The sequence below is a fragment of the Quercus suber genome, unplaced genomic scaffold, assembly GCF_002906115.3.
Source record: "Quercus suber isolate HL8 unplaced genomic scaffold, Cork oak 2.0 scaffold_586, whole genome shotgun sequence".
Classification (NCBI taxonomy): domain Eukaryota; kingdom Viridiplantae; phylum Streptophyta; class Magnoliopsida; order Fagales; family Fagaceae; genus Quercus; species Quercus suber.
Genome location: NW_027070031.1, coordinates 352,810 through 378,297, shown reverse-complemented (window position 1 = coordinate 378,297; position 25,488 = coordinate 352,810). Strand labels below are relative to the sequence as shown.

Below are 25,488 nucleotides of genomic sequence, written 5' to 3'. Positions count from 1 at the left end.
GAACTCGAGATTGCTGTCACTCCCAAAGACCTATTTTGTACCGGCATTAAAAACCTCCTGCCTTTTCCTCATACCTTTCCAAACTCTGGAACAAGGAATTTTTTCACTGTTGACCGAGCTTGTTCTCTGACGATTGCAGTATTTGTTCCTAAGAACTCTAGCCCATAAGGTTTCTTTTTCTGAATGGAACCTCCAATTAAGTTTTTCCAACAGAGAGGTATTCCTTCCCCTTGCAGATTGTAATCCCAAACCACCCTCCTTCCTAGGCCTTGTCACCTTCTGCCAACCCACCCAATGCATCTTTTAAGAGGCCTCTGTTGAGCCCTACAAAAAATTCTTACTGATCCTGTCTATGCCTTCTAACACTTTACTTGGGAGATAAGCACATTGCATGGAATAATTGGGGATAGTAGACAATGAAGATTGGATAAGCACTGTTCTGCCCACAATAGACAAAAGGTTTGCCTTCCACCCTAAAAGTTTTTGCTTCATTCTATCCAGTATAAAATTATAATCTTGATTCGACTACCCCCAATGAATAATAGGAATACCCAAATATTTTCCAATGGAAGAGGTTGCTCTAAACCCAAGAAGACCGCACATCTCCTCCCTACTCTCCATATCGACATTTGGCGAAAAAAAAACACCCTAGACTTGGACTCACTAATAGTCTGCCTAGATTTTTCACAAAAAGTATCAAGCACCTCACGGATGGCAATGCAATTAGCTTGATTGGCTTTAGCAAATAGCACAAAGTCATCTGCGAAGAAGAGATGAGAGAAACTCGGCCCACTCCTGGTAGCTTTAATTGGATTCCACAAATTTTTGCTGCATTTCCCCTCGATAAGTTGACCAAAAAATTCTATGCACAAAATGAATATGTAGGGAGACAGAGGATCTCCTTGTTTGATACCTCTAGAAGGGTTAATAGGCTCTAACATACCCCTATTAAATAGAATAGAGGTTGAGATTGTGGAAATATAGCTCATGATGAGATCCACCAAGTCCATAGGGAACTTGAAACCAATAAGCCTCTCTCTAATGAATCCCCACTCTAGCTTGTCATACGCTTTTTCGAGGTCTATCTTTATAGCAATGAAACCCTCTTTACCTTTGGCTTTGCTAATGGAGTGAACAATCTCCTGGACTATAATCACATTGTTAATACCCTTCCTCCCTGAAACAAAAGCAGTTTGAAGAGGGGAGACAAGCTTATCCAGAAAAGGTCTAATCCGAGCCACTAATACCTTTGTGATGACTTTATAAACAATATTACACAGACTAATGGGACGGTAATTGACCAAAGTTTCAGGGCCTTGGTTCTTAGGAATAAGGGCAATAAGGGTTCTATTAAGATAATATGGGATTTTTTTCCTAGAGAAAATACCTATAATTTCCTCAACTAGAGATTTTCCAACCACCATCCAAAAACGCTGATAAAAACCTGCATGCAGCCCATCAGGACCAGGCGCTTTAAATGGCTTCATCGACCAAAGTGCATATTTTATTTCCTCCTCCGTTACCTCAACACAAAGGGATTCACAATCGTTCTCCGAAAGGTAGGCCTTCCCCTGAGTCTAGGGAAGGGGATTCCTCTCTGATACTGTTAGAGAAGAGTAGAAAAGTCCCTCAAAACCTCCTCTAATATGCCCCATCACATCTCTCTCATTATACAACCACTCCCTTACACTGTTCTTGATGGCCGAAATCCGGTTCCTGCTTTTTCTGACCAAAGTGGACAAATGATAGAAGGAGGTATTTCTATCTCCTTGAACCATCCAGTTCACTCTAGACTTGAGAGCCCAAGTGTCCCGTTCCTGGTCTAAAATAAATTCCAACTCTCTTTGAAGTTGCTTCTCTAACTCCAACAGATTAGAAGAAGGTTTTAAAGAAGTAGCCTTTTGAATGCTATTTAGCCGAGCCATAATCCGCCTCTTCTTACTGAAAACATTACCAAAGTGATCCTTATTCCATCGCTCCACATCAGTAACAAAATTATTTGTGGCCCTTTGAAGGGAATGAGCCTGGTTCCAAGCGGAAGAAACCACTTTAGGAAAGGAGGATCAGACAACCAGCAGTTTTGGAACCTGAAAGGTCTAGGAAGTTGAAGTTGGTTCTGAGGTGTGGTCTTCAGCAACACAGGGCAGTGATCGGAGTGACAACGGGTGAGATGGGTAACTTTTGCCTTTGGAAAGTTAGAATACCAATCCGGGTTTACAAAAAAACCTGTTAATTCTCTCCTGAATTAGCACAGACAGTTCTCTTCCATTAGTCCAGGTGAACCTCGACCCCGAAAACCCCAAATCAACCATGTTGCATTTATCAATACAATCTTTAAATTGCAAAGAACTATTCATACTAACAACTCTACCACCAAACTTATCATCCCCCACTAAAGGTTCGTTAAAATCTCCCGCAATGACCTAAGCCATATTATGAAGCTCAGCTAAACCGGACAGATTTTCCCACAGGATTGACCTTTCCTCAAACCTAGGCCTCGCATACACCGTAGAAAAAATCCAAGAAAAGTCAGAGGCACATACCTTAGCTATGACGTGAATTTACTACTCAGTCTTCGAAATCAATGACACCTCCACTCTATCTGAATTCCACAGCAACCATAACCCCCCAGCATAGCCAATAGTATTAGAATGAATTGCCCTATCAAAAGGCAATCTATTGGTAATTGCTTTCACTCGATCACCACCTATTTTTGTTTCCATTACCACTAACATTGCAGGATTATAGGTATGAGCCAGATTAGTAACATATTTCTGAAAATTGGGTTTCAGAGAACCCCTATACTTCCATATAATAATATTCATGGCAACAATATGGATTAGGCCCATCACATATCAGCAAGCAGAGGTAAGATCACCTCGACCATCAAACTCCATCCTGTCTTCCTCCATCACTTCCTTTCCATATCCCTCCCTAGCATTTGAATTTTCTGAAGTAGTAGCAGAAACCTCTCCCACTACCTCTTCCATGGAGTCATGATGTACCACATTGGGGTCGGTGGAATTTAAATCTGTACTTCCCAATTTGTTCAACTCACCTTCACCCTTTTCAATTAGTGATTTCAAGCTCGCCCTTAAAGCGTCGGACTTAGTTTCTTCGTCAGACCAATGAGCATTAGCAAAACCAGCCTTGCGATCTCTTCCTGTCATTGTGGAATGACGCTCTGAGCTTCGTTGGGCACTAAACTGGACTACCTCCATAACAGCTACTGATTTATCCTTACCACAGCCCTCACCACTCTTAAAACTTTCACGGCAAGACCCCCCAAAATGATTATCCATCTCGGCACCCATGGAAGACAATGAAGCACTGTGGGTAATTGAAGTAAAAGCAGCTGAAGTGTGTTGACTAGACTCTTCGGCCAACTTAGAGGTATTGGAAGCTGCCCTACCTTTGGAGAGGACCTTTTTACCCTTAGGAGTTTACTTTGGACTTAATGATTTTGGGCTGAAGCTAGAAGCATTAAAAGCCACGGGATTAAGGCCCATGACAGTTGGGCTCGCTCCTAGTTGGTTTGGATTGAGGATAATTGGATTCCTCTTATCATGAAGCTTGACCCATTGAGGCCAACTACTAGACTGAGCCATGCCATTCTTCCTATTATTATCATTCAAACGCTCCTTACTAGTGTCGTTTTTATGAAAGGTGGCGCCGGTGGGTCTCTGTCTTTCCTCAACATAACGACTCGTCCTAGTAGTGTTGTTGTACCTGCTGGATTTGTACCCATTTCTTTTCCGTGTCACTACCATCCAAGGTCCATAGGTGTTGTCCTCAGCTGACTCAGCATCAAGCCTATCCGAAGGTATAGTAATAGCACCCGATTGCTGATCCTCAGCTGAGTTAGCATCATGCCTAACGCGTGAGCTTCCTTGAGTCTTCTCCACTCCCTCCTCTTCCTCTCTAGCCGGTGGAGTTGGTCTGATAATGTGAGGGCAATCCTCCTTACGGTGTCCAATCCGACCACAGGAAAAACATAATTCCTGAATTCCTTTATAAATAACGGCCTGTTCGAAATTTCCAATAAGTAACGCAGTGATCAGCGGCTTCTCCACCTCTATCTGCACACATATTCGGGCATAACAACCCCTTGCTTCTAAGGCAGTATGAGTGTCAATCCTTAGGACCTTCCCAATGGTGCTGCCAATCTCCTTCAATGCTTCCACTTGATAGTATTCAATAGGAAGTTCATTGAGTCTTACCCAAACTGCAATAGATGATACATCAGTAGAGCAAGGTTTGAAGTTTGGAAACCAAGGCCTTATAGAGAGGAAATGCTCTCCAATGAACCATGGACCTTTGTCTAGCACTAAATCATAATCGTCCATTGCTGAAAATTTGACTAGATAGAAATCCTTATTGAGATCCACGTAGTCTAGTCTTCCTTTCAGTTTCCATAAAGCAAAGAGTTTTTGTTGTAAAAAATTAAATCCTACTGTTCTCCCATAAACCTTAACAATCAATGCTCTAGCCCATGGGGCCCTGATTTTTTGCTTCAACTCATCAAATATCCTAATTGCAGTAAGTCCCTTCCTAAGACCAGAGGTGTCACGTTTAACCTCTGGGAATGCACCAGGGAGCTCACCCACGAGTTTATCTTTAAAAGATAACTGATGATTTGCATGACCCTTACCCCACGAAAAGTCCTTCTCTCTGTTAGCGTTGTCTTCCATAAAGTTTGCATGATGAATATCTTTAACTTTTTTGTTGCTCCTAGCCAGTTCAGCTTCATCCTCAAAAGAGAGACCCCGTGAGGTTCCCCCTAGAGCTCATGCCAAATGTTGTTCTCTCTATATTATTTTATCCACAAAGATCAACTTCCCTTAACTTCTCTCACAGGGTGTAACAGTCTTCTTATTATATATTACATTTTTGTAGTTGAGCTTCTTTCCAAAACTTTAGGTCCCCCTCCTCCCCAATCAGTCTAGCTAGCTTAACCTAACTAGTAACTATTCAACCCAAAAATTTAACAAAAACAATAAAAAAATTCACAATAGTGATTGTATTTTAGGGAAAAAAAAAAAAAAAACTATTGCAGCAAGTTGTTAATAATAAAATAAAATATTTTATTAAGATTAAATCTCTTCCTTTAATTAAAAACTCAAATTATCTCTCTTCCTTTATTATTTTAATGAGTTGTTTATATTATTTTAAATGAAGTGGTAAAAAAAATAGAACATTTGATGTTAGGTGTATTGTAAAGTGAGAAGATAAAATAGATAAAATAGATTTTTGAGGTACTAATAGCTAAATTTTTTAACACCACTACTGTGAATGCTCTAACATAAAAAAAAAAAAACAAATCCTAGCCAACCTAGTATTAAAAAAAAGAAACATTATATAGTTTGTTTGTTTTTATTGTTTTTGGTAGATGATTGCATCTTAATGTATTAATAAACAATGATTTTTTATATTTATAATTTGTTAATACTTTATAGATGCCTATTTAGAGTTTTTTTTTCCTTATATTTCAACTCCCTAGCTTGAAATCATGGGTCTGTGCCTGCATTTCTCACTATATTAATTTTCAATTTTATATTACAAAACACAAATACAAAGAAAGAAATGATGACAGCAACTGCATCAGTCAATTTTACAAAAAAAACCTACTTTTTCTATTTTACAGACCCATTTTTACAAAACACCCACATCAGTTTGTTTATTCTACCATCTATTTTATTTAAATAATCATTTTCCTCACTTTTTTTATTTATTATTTATCTCAACTCTCTTTCTCCATTCACAGTTTGAAAGTCTCTCTCTCCATTCCCCATCTGAAACTCTCTCCATTCACGGTCTCAAAGTCTCTCTCTCCATTCCCCATTTAAAACTCTCTTCTCATTCACGGTCACAAGCAACGATCCAAACATTCTGATCTCCTCCAAGCACCAACCCACAACCATAAGTTCACAAAAATGCTCTCTTTGTCTTTGTTGGTGTGTTTGTGTGTGGGTGTGTTTATTTTTGGTTGCTTTTGTGGTATGTCCATGGTTGATTTTGTGGTGTGTTTGATTTTATGGTTGATTTTGAGGTGTTGGGTCTGTGTTGATTTTGCGGTGCTGGGTCTGTTGGTGTGTCCTTGTGTGTAGGTGTGTATCAAAGGAATAAGAAGATGATGAGGGAGAGATGCCTAAGTTGGTTTTGTAGATAGAGACTAGAGAGAAAAAATGATCAAAATGTGTAAATAATAAATATTAGTATGTAAAGCTACAGTAACTGATGCGAACCTCAAACGACGCGCTTTGAGACCCAACAAACAGTATTGGAATAATTGCCCAAGAAAGCTAAAATTCAGATTTTGATAGAACCCTGACCCAACGTTTATAAGTGAAACGCGAACCAAAGGTATAAATAATAGACCTTGACCCAATGATTATAATAGAATCATGAACCAAAGGTATAAAGTTTGAACGCCACAAGGATGAATCCCTGATAAGTTCACAGTTCTTGAAGAACCAAAAGAAGAGCAAAGCCTCACCTTTTCTGATTTTTATTCAATAATCCCTTATTACAATGAGTGCATGCTATTTATAAGGCATGACTGAAAAATTTTTTTTTCCTTATATTTTGACTCCCTGGCTTGAAATCATAGGTCCGTGCCTGCATTTCTCACTATATTAATTTTCAATTTTATATTACAAAACACAAATACAAAGAAAGAAATGATGTCAGCAATCGCATCAGTCAATTTTACAAAAAAAACCTACTTTTTTTTTTTAATTTTACAGACTCATTTTTACAAAACACCCACATCAGTTTGTCTATTCTACTATCTATTTTATTTAAATAATCATTTTCCTCACTTTTTTATTTATTATTTATCTCAACTCTCTCTCTCCATTCACGGTTTGAAAGTCTCTCTCTCCATTCCCCATCTGAAACTCTCTCCATTCACGGTCTCAAAGTCTCTCTCTCCATTCCCCATTTAAAACTCTCTTTTCATTCACGGTCACAAGCAACGATCCAAACATTCTGATCTCCTCCAAGCACCAACCCATAACCACAAGTTCACAAAAATGCTCTCTCTGTCTTTGTTGGTGTGTCTGTGTGGGTATGTTTATTTTTGGTTGATTTTGTGGTATGTCCATGGTTGATTTTGTGGTGTGTTTGATTTTATGGTTGATTTTGCGGTGTTGGGTCTGTGTGGATGGTGAGTCTGTGTTGATTTTGCGGTACTGGGTCTGTTGGTGTGTCCTTGTGTGTAGGTGTGTTTGTGTGTATCAAAGGAATAAGAAGATGATGAGGGAGAGATGCCTAAGTTGGTTTTGTAGATAGAGAAGAGAGAGAAAAAATGATCAAAATGTGTAAATAATAAAATATTAGTATGTAAAGCTACAGTAACCATGCATATGCGCGATTACTGTAGCACTTTTGTATATATGCACAATTTTACAAGTACTGATGTGAGTGTTTTTTTGGGTTAAAATATGTAAAATTAACCAATTTTTTGTACTTTGCACAATTTTAGATTGATTGATGCGGTTGCTTTTAAGGGTGGCAATTCATGTTCGCGTGTCGGGTTCGTGTCGTGTCAACTTATGAGTATTCGACGATATAGGTCAACACTAACCCAACATGTTTATTAAACGGGTTAAGATTCCTCAACTCTAACACGACCCATTTATTAAACGGGTCAGTCGTGTCAACCTGTTTATCAGATTTTATCAAAATGAAAAAAGAAATTATGAAAAAACAGACAAATAAATTTTTTTAATATAAAATTCAGAACTAATGAGTAATTGCATTACAAATAATCATTCAAAACTAAAGTATATCACAATATCACAAATAATCAATCACAATATGTCAAAGAAAATAAACCACAACAACTAATAAGTTTATATACTTAGAGTTTGAAGGGTATATTGGTAAAATGTCATTTAATTAAATAGGGCAGATAGGTCAAACGGGTTCTATATGTTCAGCACTAACCCAGCTCGTTTATTAAACGGATCAACTGTGTCAACCCGAATATGACACGAACCTATTAAACCTCAACCCATAACCTGCTAATTTAATGTCGTGTCGTGTCGGATTCGCAGATCATGTTCAATTTTACCGCTCTTACTTGCCTCTAGAAGTCACATGTGGATCTTACAAAGTTACATTATTCCAGATTCTCTCTAAAATTTTATAATACCATAATTAATATGACATTGTTTATAGGTCTCGAACTCTCAACCTAATGGAACCAAATGTTTCAATCATAACAAATAGAGATCAGACTTATCAACCAAGAAAAAAAAAAAAGTAGAGATCAGAATAATGAAAACACTAGTAATAATTTAGCAGAAAATACAATGTTACCTGATCTTCACCTCAATTTTCAAACACAATATGTATCATAAATTCAAGTATACACACCTCTAAATTGCAAAATTTTTTTTATATATATAATATATATATATATAAAACTCAGTAGACAAAACCAAAACATCAATAATTGGGTTGTATTCCCCGTCATTCCTTCTCTACAACAATAAAAAAATTATTAAAAAAAAACATCGATTATACTCGATCAAAACGAAAACAAAAGAGCTATAAAAAAAAAAAAATCATAAAATATCAAAGATAACGATTTCAACGTTTAAAAAAAAAATAAATAAATAAAAACACTAAAACAAAGAGTTATCCAGCAGCTTAGAAAACAAAAAAGTGTAATAATGATTTTAAGCATTCCTTTGAATTGTGGTTTTTTTGTATATTAAAAGAAAAAGTTAGAAGTAATAAAACTACCGAAAAGCACAGGTGGCGGCATGGCAAACACATATGTTTATATAGGCCTTCCAGGCCTTTTTGGTGTCTCTCTCTATATGTTGAACCAAAACAGAAACTCTTGCAGAGGGAAAAACGAAACCTTGGATAAAAATATTCCCTGTAAGAGCAAGTGAGAAGTTTTGTCAAACAAATAGTGTGCATGTTTCAAAATAGAAATGAAAAGAATGTTATTCACTATGAATTTATAAACAACTCCATACTTTTTCTTACATTTGTCAGAACAACTCCAGACTCACAATGGAGGTTGTTAATATCTGTAATCTAGCTCTAGCCATAAATAAAATGAGAGTGAAGATCAAAAGTTGTTTTCACCTTTGAAATATGAATAATGTGGTGTCCCATCAACACTATAGGTGGCGATTGTTCCATTTTCTTCATGATGGAACCACTTTGAAAACAATATAATTATTACTTAGTAGCCAACAAAAAAAAAAAGTCATAGTAGAGCAAGGTGAGACAGTGACGGGAAGGATATGGACAAAAATGGCAGATCAGAAAAAGCACCTCCAGTTTTCTCAGTGAGTATAAGTTGAAAACAAATTGGTATTGTGCTGCCTTATCGTAATTCGGCTTGAATTTATAATTAACTCATTTACAGAGTCCCATCACCAAAAAAAAAGAAAAAAAAAAAGAAAAAAAAAAAAACTCATTTACAGAGAGTTGTTTTGTACAGATACATATCAAGAGTTTTGGATAAACATAAAGAGTTTGAAATCAAAAAATAACAAAGAAGCAAATAAAGAGTCAACCTTCTCGCTCACTTATCCCTCTTTGTTCTTTCCCTCTAGAATTTTCTCTCTTCTCTCTATAAAATCATTTAACGCCTGTTTCATTTGACCCCTCGTTTCTTGCATTGATCTAAATACTTTGTAGCAAAATTAAGAAACTTTCAATCTTTTGTCTTTGACTTTTAATGGAATATATGCATTAGATTATGTCTGCTGTTTAATATATTAGCATTGATTTGTATACCATATATGTTGTATATGGTAGAGTATATGCTGAAAAAGAAGAATAGAATAAGAACACGAGAACACGTCGGTTATGTGATTTACCCTTGTCGGCTTACGTTTACAAAGGAAATCCTTAAGGTTTATATCTTTATTATGTAAGAGTGTAGTACAAAACATGTGTAATATATATAGGAGACTAAACCCTAAATTACTACTATAAATAAGAGTCTTGTCTTGCACATATAATAGGTGGACTTGGGCCTGTTACGTACGGCTAATATTTTTAATACATCTCTAACTATTGTTATACAATAAGACAAATAAATATATTATTATACTATTGCACAGACGACCTTCTCTCATTTGGTAGCCTTAGTTCATTGCCTGAATAGTCGAAGGATTGAACAGCCCTTGAGGCTCAGTCTCTTCGGTCCAATTAGAACTAGGCTCACTCCAGGACCTGGGTCTCATCCCTAGCTTAAAGAACAATATCATCTCCAATGCCTTAAAAACCTGTTGCTTATCCAAAAATTCATTCCAAACCCCACTCACCATGCAATAATTATTGTTATAAGGTGGCCTATGATGATTAGCATGTTTTGAACGTGACACAAGCAATCCCATATCTTGCAACGCATTTACCAGTGGTGGAAGCTTGCTCTTTGTTATGTGAGCCCAAGCATGAAATTGCAGGCTAAACATAATGCAACCCCAGCACACAGCAACAAAAGCATGAAATATCGGATCATTACTAGCAAAGACCATTGGTAGCACTGTGAATGTAACGGCAAGGAGCAAGGACATGTGAAAGGTTTGCAAATTCAGTCCTAGTGATTATCCATGGCACCACTCACCATGCAATAATTATTGTTATAAGGTGGCCTATGATGATTAGCATGTTTTGAACGTGACACAAGCAATCCCATATCTTGCAACGCATTTACCAGTGGTGGAAGCTTGCTCTTTGTTATGTGAGCCCAAGCATGAAATTGCAGGCTAAACATAATGCAACCCCAGCACACAGCAACAAAAGCATGAAATATCGGATCATTACTAGCAAAGACCATTGGTAGCACTGTGAATGTAACGGCAAGGAGCAAGGACATGTGAAAGGTTTGCAAATTCAGTCCTAGTGATTATCCATGGCCACTTATGGTGACGTTGAAATGCATCTATTTGGGAACCAAAGATTGGAGTTGAGGCACTACCATAATTGTCAATACCCCAGTGGTACACACCGGACATAAGGTCAGCTAAAACGTAGCCAACCAAACCTGCTAAAATGGGCTTAAGCCATATGTGTGATTTGGCTGCACCCATTATTGCCTTTGCTAGAGAGATCAGCACCATGGTGCACCCACATGCTACCCATGCACGATGAGCCCACGTCGATCTCAAACTTGGGTCATTAAGAATGGGTTGGTTATTAGGAGGTGAAGTGATCATTGTGGCCGGTGGTGTTGTGGAGAAGAGGGCAAGAGTACTTAAAATTTTTAATGTGGTGGATAGATATATAGATAGTATGCGTGGCGTTATGAAAGTTACGTGACAGTGTGACACATTTGTTGAGTTGGTGGCTTGCTTTTCGTGAAGCTCATCTTGTCGTGTATACAGTATATTTCAAATCAACTTCTACATTGATTTCGTTTTGGGCACCGCAACAATTATTGCCCAGCTAACTTTGATAATGGCACTTAAAAATTTGATTGTGAGAGAGGAAGCTGCATTATTATAGAGTAGTCTATGGGGGGTATAGCATTACTCTGCGTAGTGTAGGCCGGGATCGTGGATGATGAGGCTGGGACTAGGATTGCTCTTCCTACAAAGGATTGCTTCTCGTGAAGCTCACCTTGCCGTGTATACAGTATATAGCAAATCAATTTCTACTTCGATTTCGTTTTGGGCACCATGACAATTATTGCCCAGCTGACTTTGTTAATGGCCCTTAAAAATTTGATTGTAAGAGAAGAAGTTGCATTATCGTAGAGTAGTCAGAGTACAAAGACAAAAAAAACTCCAAATAAGTATCTATATTATATTAAAAAATTATAAATATATAAAATTGTTATTTTTAAATATATTAAGATGCAATCATTTAGCAATAAAGAACAAAAAATAAAAATAAAAAATTATACTAGGTTGGCTAGGATTTTTTTTTTGGTAGAAGTTAGATCATTCACAGTGGCGTTGCTAAAATTTCTAGCTTTTAGCCCCTAAAAAACATATTTTATGTATTTTACCACTTACTTTACAATACACTTAATATCAAATATTTTATTTTTTTATCACTTCATTTAAAAGAATATAAACAACTCATTAAAATAATAAAGTAAGAGAGAAAATTTGAGTTTTTAAATTGAAAGAAAAGATTTAATCTTAATGAAATATTGTATTTTATTTTTAACAAATTACAACAGTCAACTGGTATTTATACCAGTTTATTATAGTTGCAAAAAATTTAGCTTTAATCTCTCAATAACACATGATATTTTTTTGGTTCTTTGGTCAGAAAATAGTTTTTTTTTTTGCTAAAATACATTCACCACCGTGAATGTTTGTATTATTTTTGTTAAGTTTTGGAATAAATAGTTGCTATTTGAGTGAGGCTAGTTAGACTTATTGAGAGGAATGAGGGCCTACTAAAGTTTTGGGAAAAGGGTCCAACTACAAAAATAAAATAAATAATAACTAAAAACCTCCCTTGAGCCCCACCGGGGTCTGTCCTTGTTGATGAGGCTTGGACTAGGATTGCTCTTCCAAGAATGGATTGATTTCGTGAAGCTCATCTTGCATGTATAATATATATAGCAAATCAACTTCTACTTTGATTTCGTTTTGGGCACCACAACAATTATTGCCCAACTGACTTTGTTAATAGCCCTTAGATCTGATTGTGAGAGAGGAAGCTCCATTATTATAGGTTGGAGATAAAATAAAAAATACATATTATTCATTAAAATTTTTACACAATAAAATAAAAATACATCTTATTGGCCAATAGTTAAGATCTTAAAATTTTTTTTTGGGTACTATGAGACAAATAAATATTGTATACTATTGTATAGGGCCCTAAGGTCGTTATCTAAATGACATAAGGGTTGAGCCACGACATCCGCCCCAAGTCTCACTCGCTTCAGTCCAATTAGAACTAGGTTCACTCCAAGACCTAGGTCTCACCCCTAACTTATAGAACAATATCATCTCCAATGCCTTAAAAATCTGCCGCTTATCCAAAAATTCATTCCAAACCCCACTCACTATGCAATAATTATTGTTATAAGGTGGTATATGATGGTCAACACGTTGTGAACGTGACACAGGCAATCTCATATCTTGCAATGCAATTACCAATGGTGGAAGCCGGCTCTTAGTTGTGTGAGCCCAAGCATGAAATTGCTGGCTAAACAAAAGGCAACCCGACCACACAGAAACAAAGGCATGAAATATTGGATCATTAACAGCAAGGTCCATTGGTAACACTGTGAATGTCACGGCACGAGCAAGGGCGTGTAATTTGTTTGCAAATTGCCTCCGAGTGATTGCCTATGGCTGCTCATGGTGACCTTGAAATGCATCTATTTGGTCTCCAAAGGTTGGAGTTGAGGCATTACCATAATTGTCAATAACCCAATGGTACACTCCGGACATAAGATCAGCTAATATGTAACCAACCAAACCTGCTAAAATGGGGCCAAGCCATATTTGTGATTTGTGTTAGTGTGTAGATTAGCCCATTGGGCTTAGCCTAGTATATTACTTGTACTACACTTATATTACTTGTACTGCACACATACCTAGCCTATATAAAGGCTCTCTTTTGTACATTGTTTTGACACACATTATTATACTGACTATTCAGTCATTCTCTCTCTCTCTCTTTATATTGTTAACATGGTATCAGAGCCTTTCCTTTGATTTTTTGGTTCCTGTGGACATCTCTGGCGCTCTTCCGCTGCCCTCGCCTTCATCCGGTAGTTACTGTCAGAAGCGAGTCACCGCCGTCACGCCCACCACCCTAGAACACTCGGATTTCATCAGTTGGTTGATCAAACCGCCAAAGTAAAGGCATACATTGACAGATCTGACAGTCCCAAGCAAAATCCAACAAAAATCTGCCAGAAACAGCCTTCCACGTGCCCCCATGCGCCTCCAGAAGTTTCTGCCTCACGAGCACGAGCCGCCATGCGCTGCCACGCGCCTCCACGCACCGTCTCTCCCTTCCACGCGCCTCACGCGCCGTCCACGCGCCTCACGCGCCGGCCACGCGCCTTACGCGCCCTGCTCCGTTTTACGGACTGCCACGTCAGCCCTAGGGTGACGTCACTCAGCCACGTCATCATCCCACGTCAGCATTCCACGTCAGCGTCAGCCGTTGACCATTGACCAGACCGTTGACCGTTGACTTTGACCAAGGTCAAAATTTTTCAACAGGACCTGTCTTGCTCAGTTTTTTGCGTAGATTCCGATTTTGGGCTCCGTTTCTACATTTGAGGTCTCTAAATCTCATTTTTTGGTCATTTTCTTCATTATGGCTCAACAAAATGAACGCGACATCATACGTCCTATCACCATTATGTTGGATGGTCCTACTAGCTATCATGCATGGTCTCAGAATATGACTGTTTTTCTCAAGGGTCGTAAACTGTGGAGATATGTGACTGGTTCAATTCCTAAGCCAGTACCAAACCCTAAGTCCAAAGTCATAGCTGCTAAAAAATTATAAATACATAAAATTGTTATTTTTAAATATATTAAAATACAATCATTTACCAACAAAGAACAAAAAAAAAAAAAAAAAAATTATACTAGGTTGGCTAGCATTTTTTTTTTCTGGTAGAAGTTAGATAATTCACAGTGGCATTCCTAAAGTTTCTAGCTTTTAGCACCTAAAAAACCTATTTTATGTATTTTACCACTCACTTTACAATACACCTAATATCAAATATTCTATTTTTTTTATCACTTTATTTAAAAGAATAAAAAACAACTCATTAAAATAATAAAGTAAGAGAGAAAATTTGAGTTTTTAAATTGAAAGAAAAGATTTAATCTTAATGAAATATTGTATTTTATTTTTAACAAATACTGGTATTTATACTAGTTTATTATAGTTGCAAAAAATTTAGTTTTAATCTCTCAATAACACATGATATTTTTTAGTTCTTTAGTTGTAAAATATATATTTTTTTTGCTAAAATACATTCACCACCATGAATGTTTTTATTATTTTTGTTAAGTTTTGTGATAAATAGTTGCTATTCAAGGAGGGCTAGTTAGACTTATTATAGAGAATGAGAGTCTACTAAAGTTTTGGCAGAAGGGTCCAACTACAAAAATAAAATAAATAATAACTAAAAACCCCCTTGGGCCCCACCGGCGTCTGTCCTTGATGATGAGGCTTGGACTAGGATTGCCCTTCCTAGAATGGATTGATTTCGTGAAGCTCATCTTGCCATGTATAATATATATATATAGCAAATCAACTTCTACTTTGATTTCGTTTTGGGCACCACAACAATTATTGCCCAACTGACTTTGTTAATAGCCCTTAAAAATCTGATTGTGAGAGAGGAAGCTCCATTATTATAGGTTGGAGACAAAATAAAAAACACATCTTATTCATTAAAATTTTTACACAATAAAATAAAAAATACATCTTATTGGCCAATAGTTAAGATCTTAATTTTTTTTTTTTTTTGGTTGTACTAGGAGACAAATAAATATTGTATACTATTGTATAGGGCCCTCTTTTATTTAGGGGCCTAAGGTCGTTATCTAAATGACATAAGGGTTGAGCCACGACATCCGCCCCCAAGTCTCACTCGCTTCAGTCCAATTAGAACTAGGTTTACTCCAAGACCTAGGTCTCACCCCTAACTTATAGAACAATATCATCTCCAATGCCTTAAAAATCTGCCGCTTATCCAAAAATTCATTCCAAACCCCACTCACTATGCAATAATTATCGTTATAAGGTGGTATATGATGGTCAGCATGTTGTGAACGTGACACAAGCAATCTCATATCTTGCAATGCAATTACCAATGGTGGAAGCCGGCTCTTAGTTGTGTGAGCAAACATGAAATTGCTGGCTAAACAAAAGGCAACCCGACCACACAGAAACAAAGGCATGAAATATTGGATCATTAACAGCAAGGTCCATTGGTAGCACTGTGAATGTCACGGCACGAACAAGGGCGTGTAATTTGTTTGCAAATTGTCTCCGAGTGATTGCCTATGGCTGCTCATGGTGACCTTGAAGTGCATCTATTTGGTCTCCAAAGATTGCAGTTGAGGCACTACCATAATTGTCAATAACCCAATGGTACACTCCGGACATAAGATCAGCTAATATGTAACCAACCAAACCTGCTAAAATGGGGCCAAGCCATATTTGTGATTTGGCTGCACCCATTATTGCCTTTGCTAGAGAGATTACATGGTGCACCTACATGCTACCCATGCACGATGAGCCCACGTTGATCTCAAACTTGGGTCATTAAGAATGGGTTGGTTATTAGGAGGTGATGTGATCATTGTGGGTGGTGGTATTTTTAATACACACACACGGAGAGAGGAGAGAAGATTTTTTTAAAAGAAATTTATAGTGATGTATATCTAAAAATGCCTAATCCGGCTATATATCAAATAGACAAGCTTAAATATTACTATTTTTGTTAGGCCAAATATTAATTAATTCTTAGTATTATAAGATATTAATCGTGGCAATAATATAGCCACTACTTATTAAGCCCAATTAATTATATTTTGTCATGTCGCTGACACAATTATAGTAAACGAAGCCCTTAGGAAGAGGCAAGTGGTGTCACAAATTATTAGTACAATTTTTTATTTTTTTTTTTGGTTGAGAAACAAAAACACATGCACATGAAAGGGAGAGAGATTGGGTTTTAACATAAAGGCATGCTACAAACTCCGCTCAAAACGCAATAAGTGTTTGGTGTTGCACACGTGTGTGTGCGTTTATTTACAATTATTTTAAGTTTGATTTGAATTTTAAAATTGTCATTGTATAAGAAAATTGAATTTCAACTGTTATTAAAGACATAAGTCTTCTAATCTTTTATCGAAAAATAGTGTCATGAATCCTTCATTATTACTTCTTCTTCCTTTTTTATTTTTATTTTTATTATTATTTTTTTTTTGTAGTTATCATAGTATTTTAAATCTATAACGTCCACTTCATACTGATTTTTCTTTATTTTTTATTTGATTTTATTTTAGATAATATATCATACTATTATCTTCTTATTAGTATTAGCAAGTCTTGTATTCATGTTTGTTTAAACACTTACAAGAGTCTTGCCAAAGAGAAAGAGGCATTCATTTTAACCGAATGCTTATGTTTTATTTTCCCTAATGTATCGTTAATTTTATTCAATAAAGTCTACTATTGATTCTCCTAAAAAAAATAAAAAAAAACTTTTTATTTTTTATTTTATATTTTATTTTGTGTGGAATCAATGTATCATACGTATAGTAAAGGAGAAGGGGAGGGGCGAACTTATTGTTCTTATGTCCTATATTATTATAAGATTTTTTTGGGGGGAGGGGCGAACTTATTGTTCTTATCTCCTATATTATTATAAGATAAGATTTTTTTGGGGGGAGGGGCGAACTTATTGTTCTTATCTCCTATATTATTATAAGATTCTTTTGGGGGGAGGTTCGGGAAATTGCCCCTTTTGGCTCCGCCTCTATAATTGAAATTGAAGGGCCATTACATGCCCAAGTCCCTCCCAAATAAACAAAATCTTAATTGGAAACTATGTGGACCTAAGATGGCAAAGAGAGTGTGGATTTGGCTTAGCATATCAACATGTTCAACTTGATTGTCAGTGGCTTATTTCAAATTAATATAAAGTTCAATAATGAAGACAAGGCGTTGATGCTTATGACCTCACTTCTGACTTCCTACGAACACTTGGTTACAATCCTCCTTTGGGAAAGTGAGACTCTGGAAATTGAATAGATCTCAAGAGCCCTATTGGATCATTGCCAATGGAAATCAAATTAATACAGAAAAGCCAATATCTTGAATTTTTTATTAAGAAAAATTTTTTGGCTGGATTTTATTTACAACGTAGAACTTAGAAGAATACTTTTTTGCGTGTTAACTTTGAAATATTATTGATCCACCCCACAATGCCAATTGTTGGGTTAGTCAGAGAAAGTACAACATGTGTTTTGCATTCATTTGTAAAACTGAACTCCCTACTGGGTGAATATATTGTTCTTACCGCAAAAGGTTTAGTAACATAGTCTGCATGAACCAAAAATACTCTTATAAGTAATCATATATTAAAAGCTAAAACTATCTAGGTTTCTCTCACGCCGCCTAGGGTTTATCTGCTAGGGTTTCTAGTTAGGTTTTCCCCAGAGACGTGTGTAGAATAGTGTCCTTCCCATCGTGGAGGTTTTCCAGTACCCTCCAAGCTCTGTGCCTGGTAGGACGGTGAGTGGTGCGCGTCAGTTTCCTGTTACGAAGTGTTGTGGTTGGTATTCTTATTGTCATGGCTTCCATTGAGGATCTTTGGTCACGATTTTCACTGACAGAAGAAGAAGAGAACCGGGCTGATGTGCCTCGGAAAAAAGAGGTCTCCATTGTTCGTCTAGCAGCAAAGTTTTTTACAAAGCGAGTGGTTAATGCAGAGGCAGTCAGTCGGACCTTCAAACCGCTTTGGAAACTCATTGGAGAGATGAAGATTCGGGACATTGGGGGCAATATTTTGATGTTTGAATTTGATGATGCGCTGGATTTAGAACGAGTCCTGGAGCTTGAGCCATGGACCTATGACAAAAGCTTAGTCGTTTTCCGGCGCGCGGTGGATGTCGAATCTGCTCCCTTGCTCCCATTTGATTCTGTTACCTTCTGGGTGCAACTCCACAACGTTCCAGATCAGTGTCTTACACTGGAGACGGGTGAAGCAGTGGGTAACACAATTGGGAGTTTAGTGCAGGTGGCTGACCCGGAGGATGATGGTGAGGGAGGTGAGTTCTTGCGAATTCGGGTTGTGATTGATATTAAAAAGTCTCTTCCACGGTGCTGCAAATTGTGGTCGGAGGGAGAGCATGTTGGGTGGGCTTTACTTAAATTTGAGCGGCTTCCCAACTTTTGTTATTGGTGTGGGAAGGTTACTCATAGTGAGAGTGATTGCGAAGTGTGGCTTCGGGGAAAAGGAAATTTGAAAAAGGAAGAGCAACAGTATGGGGAATGGCTTCGAGCCGAGCCAGTGCGTCACACTAGGAAAACTGTGGTGGTTGTCTCTGGTAGAGCTCGTGGAAAACCGAGTTGGAAGAAGGGTCCAGCGATGGAGCGTCAAAAACCAACTACCAATGTCTTGATCAGCAAAGGTGTGCACGGTTCAGATCTTGGCAAGGGCAGTGTGAAGGAAAATATTCAGTCTGAGGCTGTTTTCATGGAGGCCGAATCAGGTGTGCTTGTTTCTCCTTTCGATAATCTGCACCATAAGGACTTTAGTGATAGTGGAGGGATGTCTGAAGTTATGGAAAAAAACATGGAGAATTTGGTGGGTTCGGGACAGCCAAATTATACACTTCCCATGCAAAAAGTTTTGTGTAATAAGGAGGGAGTTGGTCACAGTGAGGGGTTGAATGGTTTTTTTCTCTTTTGGTGCAACCCAGACTCCACTAGCAGACATAACTAATAGGGGAGACATGCAGCCATTGAAAAGCTCCAAGAAAAAATGGACAAAACTATTGCGTGAGGTTGGGGAAGCTGATTCAAGCTCAGATATGGAGACTTCAGAGAGTAGGCGGCCGGAATTGGAAACTATGGACTTGACTATTAGAAAAAAGAAGAGGGTTAGTGCAGTAAGTAAGGGGGGAAAAGAGAATAATCAGGTGGTGGCTGGTTCCCAGCACCACCAGTCACAATGAGTTGCCTCAGTTGGAACTGTCGTGGGCTTGGGAACCCACAGACAGAGGCCGAACTTGCTCACTTGGTTGGCAAAAAAGATCCCAATTTGGTTTTCCTCATGGAGACCAAAGTTGACACAGAAGTTATTGAAAGGATAAGTCATAAAATGCAGTACAAAATTTTTTTTGTTGTTCCCCGGCATAATAGGGGAAGGGGACTGGCTTTGCTGTGGAAAGAAACTTTTGCAATGAAAGTCCTTACCTCTTCAGATAATCACATTGATGGGGTGGTGGATCAAGGAATGAATGACGCCTGGCGTTTCACGGGTTTCTATGGAGAGCCTGAAACTGCCAGCCGGGAAAATTCCTGGAATCTACTCAGAGATTTGAGTCACAGATATAGTTTGCCTTGGATATGCTTGGGTGATTTTAATGAAATTCTTAGACTTGAAGAAAAACAGGGATGGTTGGATCGGCCGGAACGACAGATGCAGGGGTTCCGGGATGCATTGGATTATTGTGGGTTTAAAGATCTTGGCTTTAATGGATACCCTTTTACATGGTGTAATAGAAGACCGGGGGACCATAATGTTTGGATTTGATTAGACCGTGGGGTGGCAACAGTGGATTGGTTTTTACAGTTCCCTACTTCTCGTATCCATCACTTAGAGTGTTTTCACTCTGACCATAGACCTATCCTTCTCATCTCAGATGCTGAGCAAAAAAGATTCTACAGAAAGGGGCGGCCATTTCGATTTGAGGCAATGTGGCTTAAAGATAGATCCTGTGAGGATGTTGTGAAACAATCATGGGCTGATTTATTTGACCCAGACCCAGTTAGTATTTTGGTAAGGAAAATCACAAGCTGCCAAGTCAACCTTAGCACATGGAACCGGGTTACCTTTGGGCATGTGAGAAACACTTTGGCCAAGAAATTGAAGGAGCTGAGCCATGCTGAGGAGGATGGTTTGTACAGAACCAACCCGAACCAGATTGAAATGCTCCGGTCATAAATTTCCTTACTTCAGGTTCAGGAGGAAGCAATGTGGAAACAACGTTCTCATAGTGATTGGTTGAAGGAGGGAGACCGCAACACTCGCTACTTTCATTGTCGGGCTAATCAACGAAATAAGCACAATTTTATTGTGGGTTTGGAAGATGAGTTTGGTGTCTGGACTGAAGATGAAGACCAAATGGGTAGTTTGGCAAGTTCTTATTTTGCTACTATGTTTTCCACTTCAAATCCAACTGGCTTTGATGAGATTTTGAGTGGCTTACTTCCTACAGTAACTGATGAGATGAATAATAGCTTAAAAAAACCTTACAATGATGAAGAGGTTCTCAAAGCTCTCCATCAAATGGCCCCTCTCACAGCTCCTGGCCCCGATGGTATGTCCCCTATTTTTTACAAATCCTTTTGGCATATTGTTGGTAAAGATGTGACAGAAGTAGTTCTGACAGCCTTAAATTCAGGCATTATCCCAGATTCTATTAATTCAACTTTTATTGCTCTTATCCCCAAAATAAAAGACCCTCGGAAAGTTTCAGATTTTAGACCTATCAGTCTTTGTAATGTGGTTTACAAACTCATTGCAAAAGTGTTGGTTAACCGTCTGAAGCTGATTTTGCCATATGTAGTATCTGATTCACAGAGTGCTTTTCTTTCGGGAAGGCTGATTACTGATAATGTATTGGTTGCCTTTGAGACACTCCATTTCTTGAAGCGGAAGACCCAAGGGAAAGATGGGTATATGGCTCTAAAGCTTGACATGAGCAAAGCTTATGACAGAGTGGAGTGGGATTTCTTGGAAAGGGCAATGCTGCATTTAGGGTTTGCTGGAACCTTTGTTGCCACTATTATGTCATGCATCAAGTCTGTATCATATTCTGTTTTGCTCAATGGGGTGCCAGGTAGAACTATCAAGCCTAGTAGGGGGCTGAGGCAAGGTGATCCGTTGTCGCCATATTTATTTTTGCTATGTGCTATGGGACTTCAAGGCTTGCTCCACAAAGCCGAATCCGATGGTGCTATTAGGGGGGTGTCAATATGCAGAAATGGACCACGTGTGTCTCACCTATTTTTTGCTGATGATAGTGTTCTCTTTTGTCGTGCGAAAGAATCTGAGTGCCAGGTAATTCTTGATCTTTTGTCAGTTTATGAGAGGGGTTCTGGCCAAAAAATAAACAGAGATAAGACAAACATTTTCTTCAGTTCTAATACTCACCATGATGTCCAAGTCAGTATTCAACATCGGTTGGGTGTTCCATCTATCAGGCAATATGAGAGATATTTGGGGTTACCTGCATTTGTGGGGAGAGCAAAGAGACAAGGGTTTGCTTACATTAAGGAGAGAATTTGGAAGAAAATACAAGGTTGGAAGGAGAAACTTCTTTCCCAAGCAGGCAGAGAGGTGCTTATTAAGTCTGTTATCCAAGCAATCCCAACCTATTCTATGAGTTGTTTCAAGCTTCCTAAGGGGTTAATCTAGGAAATTGAGGTCATGATCCGCAAATTTTGGTGGGGTTGCCATGGTGATAATAAGAAGGTGCACTGGGTAAAGTGGGAGAAACTTTGTCAAGCTAAAGATTGTGGAGGCATGGGGTTTAAGGAGATTGAGAAGTTCAATGATGCTTTGCTGGCCAAGCAAGTCTGGCGTATGTTGAAAAATCCGGAATCACTCTGCCATAGAGTTTTTAAAGCCCGGTTTTTCCCGGATTGTTCCATTCTTGATGCTAATTCCTCAGCTAATGGGTCGTACGCATGGAAGAGTATTTTAAGTGCAAGAGATGTGGTGAGGAAAGGCATGGTTTGGCGGATAGGTGATGGTAAAACAGTGAGTTTAAAGGAGGACAAGTGGCTCCCAGATCAAGTGTATCGTCCGGTTAGTTCCCCCCTCCCCTCTATTCCTCCTGATGCAAAGGTTAGTGTTTTGATTGATGAGGAGAATGGAACTTGGAAGGAGACTGAAATTAGGCAAATTTTTCTGCCTCATGAAGCGAAGACAATCATGAGCATCCCTCTTAGCACCAGGCTGCCTCAAGATACCCCCATATGGTCAAAAACGCCTTCGGGAATTTTCTCAACTCGAAGCGCTTACAAGCTGCTGGTTAATGAAGCCTCAACCAACAGCCCAAGTAGCTCAAATCCACACCCCCAGAGACATCTTTGGAGAGGTGTTTGGATGCTACGAACCCCAAATAAGGTGAAGCACTTCACTTGGCGAGCATGTAACAACTCTCTTCCAACTATGGACAATTTGTTTAGGCGGCACATAACCCCCTCTGCCTGTTGTAGTACGTGCCAGGCCCAAACTGAGGACATTTTGCATGTCGTGTGGGGCTGCCCAGAGGTGGAAAAACTGTGGAGCACGATTAGCTGGATGCAACACACAATCCCTCACTCACCGGGGGATTTCTCTAACCTTTTCTTGAGTTTTTTGCAGGTCCGGGATGATTATAGGGTGGAGATCTTTGCTATCACAGCTTGGTTGCTCTGGAATCGGCGAAATGCAATTCATTTTCGGCGTCCAGCTCGTCCACTGAACCAGATCTTTGCCGAAGCTGCCAGACTACTGCGAGACTTCATTGAGGCTCACGATGATGTAGCAGTCATAGCCAGGAATCCAGTCCAGCCTAAATGGACTGCCCCAACTCTGTCACGATACAAAGCCAACTTCGATGGAGCTCTGTTCAAAAGCACACACTCAGCTGGTTTGGGCGTGATCATCAGAGATACCAATGGCGCTGTCATAGGTGCACTGTCCGCTCGAGTACCACTACCCCAGTCCGTGGCAATGGTTGAAGTTTTAGCTTGTAGGCGAGCTGTACAATTTGCTGTTGAGATTGGGCTACATGAAGTGATCTTCGAAGGCGATGCTGCAGTAGTTATCAATGCCATTTCAAAAGGACCGGCCAATCAATCTTTGTATGGTCACATAGTTGACGATATTCTCTGCCAAGCTTCTCTTTTACATTTTTTTGAATTCTGTTCTGTTCCTCGTTCTTGTAATTCAGTAGCTGATGCATTAGCTAAACGTGCTAAAGTAGGGCCTGATTTACTGGTTTGGTTAGAGGATTGTCCTGAAGACATTGCCCCTCTGGTTTTGGGTGATGTCTCTTGATGGTTTAGTTTCATTCAATAAAGCCCAGCCCATACTTGGGGTCTGGTTTCTCAAAAAAAAAAAAAAAAATATCCTTGATCGCGTAACCTATTTATATTAGTTAATAGGGTAATTGGAGCATTTTATTTATTTATAAAACTTTTTAAAAAATTTTCAACTCTCAATATTAATTTAAACCATTGGTATCGAATAAATGTAATATATGAGGTAGTCATTCGCACTCTTGGCAATATTAGACTTTAGGTATTGTCGTATTGAACATTAATTTTTATTTTATCTTTTGGTAATGAATTTGTTCGAAAAATAATTAATTCTGATTTAAATTTTGACAGAGAAAAAGAGAATGAGTTTATTTACCTTCTATGCATTTGGGAGAATGAAAATCTTTACTCTTTTAATAAAGTACTGCAAACAAAATATAATGTATTAACAGACTACACGGCATTTATAAAATTGGAGAATTTTTTTAATAAATAACTTTTATTCATTAAAATTTTTACACAATAAAATAAAATATACATCTTATTTGCCAATAGTTAAGAACCTAATTTTTTTAAAATTATTTTTTGGTTGCACTATAAGACAAATAAATATAGTATACTATTGTATAGGGCCCTCTTTTATTTAGGGGCCTAAGGTCATTATCTAAATGACATAAGCGTTTGAGCCACGACATCTGCCCCTAAGTCTCACTCGCTTCAGTCCAGTTAGAACTAGGCTTACTCCAAGACCTAGGTCTCACCCCTAACTTATAGAACAATATCATCTCCAACAGACAACGAACGGTCCTGCAGCAGGGAACCACAGGAAAAAAGACAAATTCTAAAGACTATAATTACTGTCTTGGAAATTATAATGAGGCTTAATACATTGAACTTGAATTGTTTTCTTGGAAATTATGATGAGGCAAGCTAGAATTATTCTCAATCTTTTGTGCTTTAACATTCTAGATCTGAGAGGTTTGTAAACGCGGCCTGGGTTGGGGTCTATAGCCGCGTTTTTTAAAACGCGGCTACAAACTAGCTTTGAGCTGTATTTATAACTACAATTAAAGCCAGATCTATAGCTGCGTTTGTAAAAAAGGCGGCTATAGACCTCACTTTCAGCTATATTGGGAGAAAATATAGCCGCGTTTTTAAAACGTGAGTATAGTTTTTTTTTTTTTTTTTTTTCCCCCTGCTATCACAACTTAGGATTTCTTTACATCACAAGTTCCCAACAACAAATCACAAGTTTCGAACATAAAATTGCCAAAAGATATATACAAGATCTTGTACATCACAAAAAATATACAAGAATGATTTTTTTACATTCTAAACTGCCCTTAAACAGCCACAACCAGCAAGCAGCAACATCACTAACCTTGTGTTAACAAAAATATATATTACAAACGTTTGTTCATTTCTATTCACAAAAAACTTTACAACATGCTTAAATTGTCCACTAGGTTGTGAGGCCTCAGGAGTTTCCTCAGTTTCATTTGCTTCCATTTTGACTTATAAGAAAAAAATCTATTCAAAACTTCCAATTCATTCAAGTTCAGCAATACATTATTGACATTGATAATGAGAGCTATTGTTTTTTTATTTCCTTTACATTACGTATTTTGCATGTGTTGTCATGGAGATGTGAATATGCCAAGAAACTGTGTTCTTCATGTTTCAGGTGGCAAATAAGAATGTGATACTGTAGAGTAGTCACTATATCATGACCCTCCT

The 25,488-nt window shown here is 38.1% G+C and overlaps 3 protein-coding genes and 1 pseudogene across 3 annotated transcripts; all 4 read right to left on the bottom strand.

The window, feature by feature from the left end:
- Positions 1-3,443: 3,443 nt before the first annotated feature.
- On the bottom strand, positions 3,444-4,691 carry LOC112012924 (uncharacterized). Its single transcript, XM_024045294.1, has one exon. The coding sequence runs from the start codon at positions 4,689-4,691 to the stop codon at positions 3,444-3,446; it is 1,248 nt and encodes a 415-aa protein (XP_023901062.1).
- A 5,345-nt stretch (positions 4,692-10,036) lies between these two features.
- On the bottom strand, positions 10,037-11,195 carry LOC111996575 (fatty acid desaturase 4, chloroplastic-like). The gene is made up of 2 exons (XM_065764833.1): positions 10,846-11,195; positions 10,037-10,542 (listed from the first exon to the last, which is right to left on the bottom strand). The coding sequence occupies exons 1-2, from the start codon at positions 11,193-11,195 to the stop codon at positions 10,122-10,124; spliced, it is 771 nt and encodes a 256-aa protein (XP_065620905.1). The 3' UTR covers positions 10,037-10,121.
- A 1,632-nt stretch (positions 11,196-12,827) lies between these two features.
- Positions 12,828-13,454, bottom strand: LOC111996576 (fatty acid desaturase 4, chloroplastic-like; the record flags this gene model as incomplete). Its single annotated transcript, XM_065764832.1, is given in 1 exon segment — positions 12,828-13,454. A coding segment is annotated over 1 exon segment (627 nt), but the record flags the coding sequence as incomplete, so codon positions are not given.
- Positions 13,455-15,524: 2,070 nt separating this feature from the next.
- Positions 15,525-16,301, bottom strand: LOC112012922 (fatty acid desaturase 4, chloroplastic-like; annotated as a pseudogene).
- Between the last annotated feature and the right edge of the window lie 9,187 nt (positions 16,302-25,488).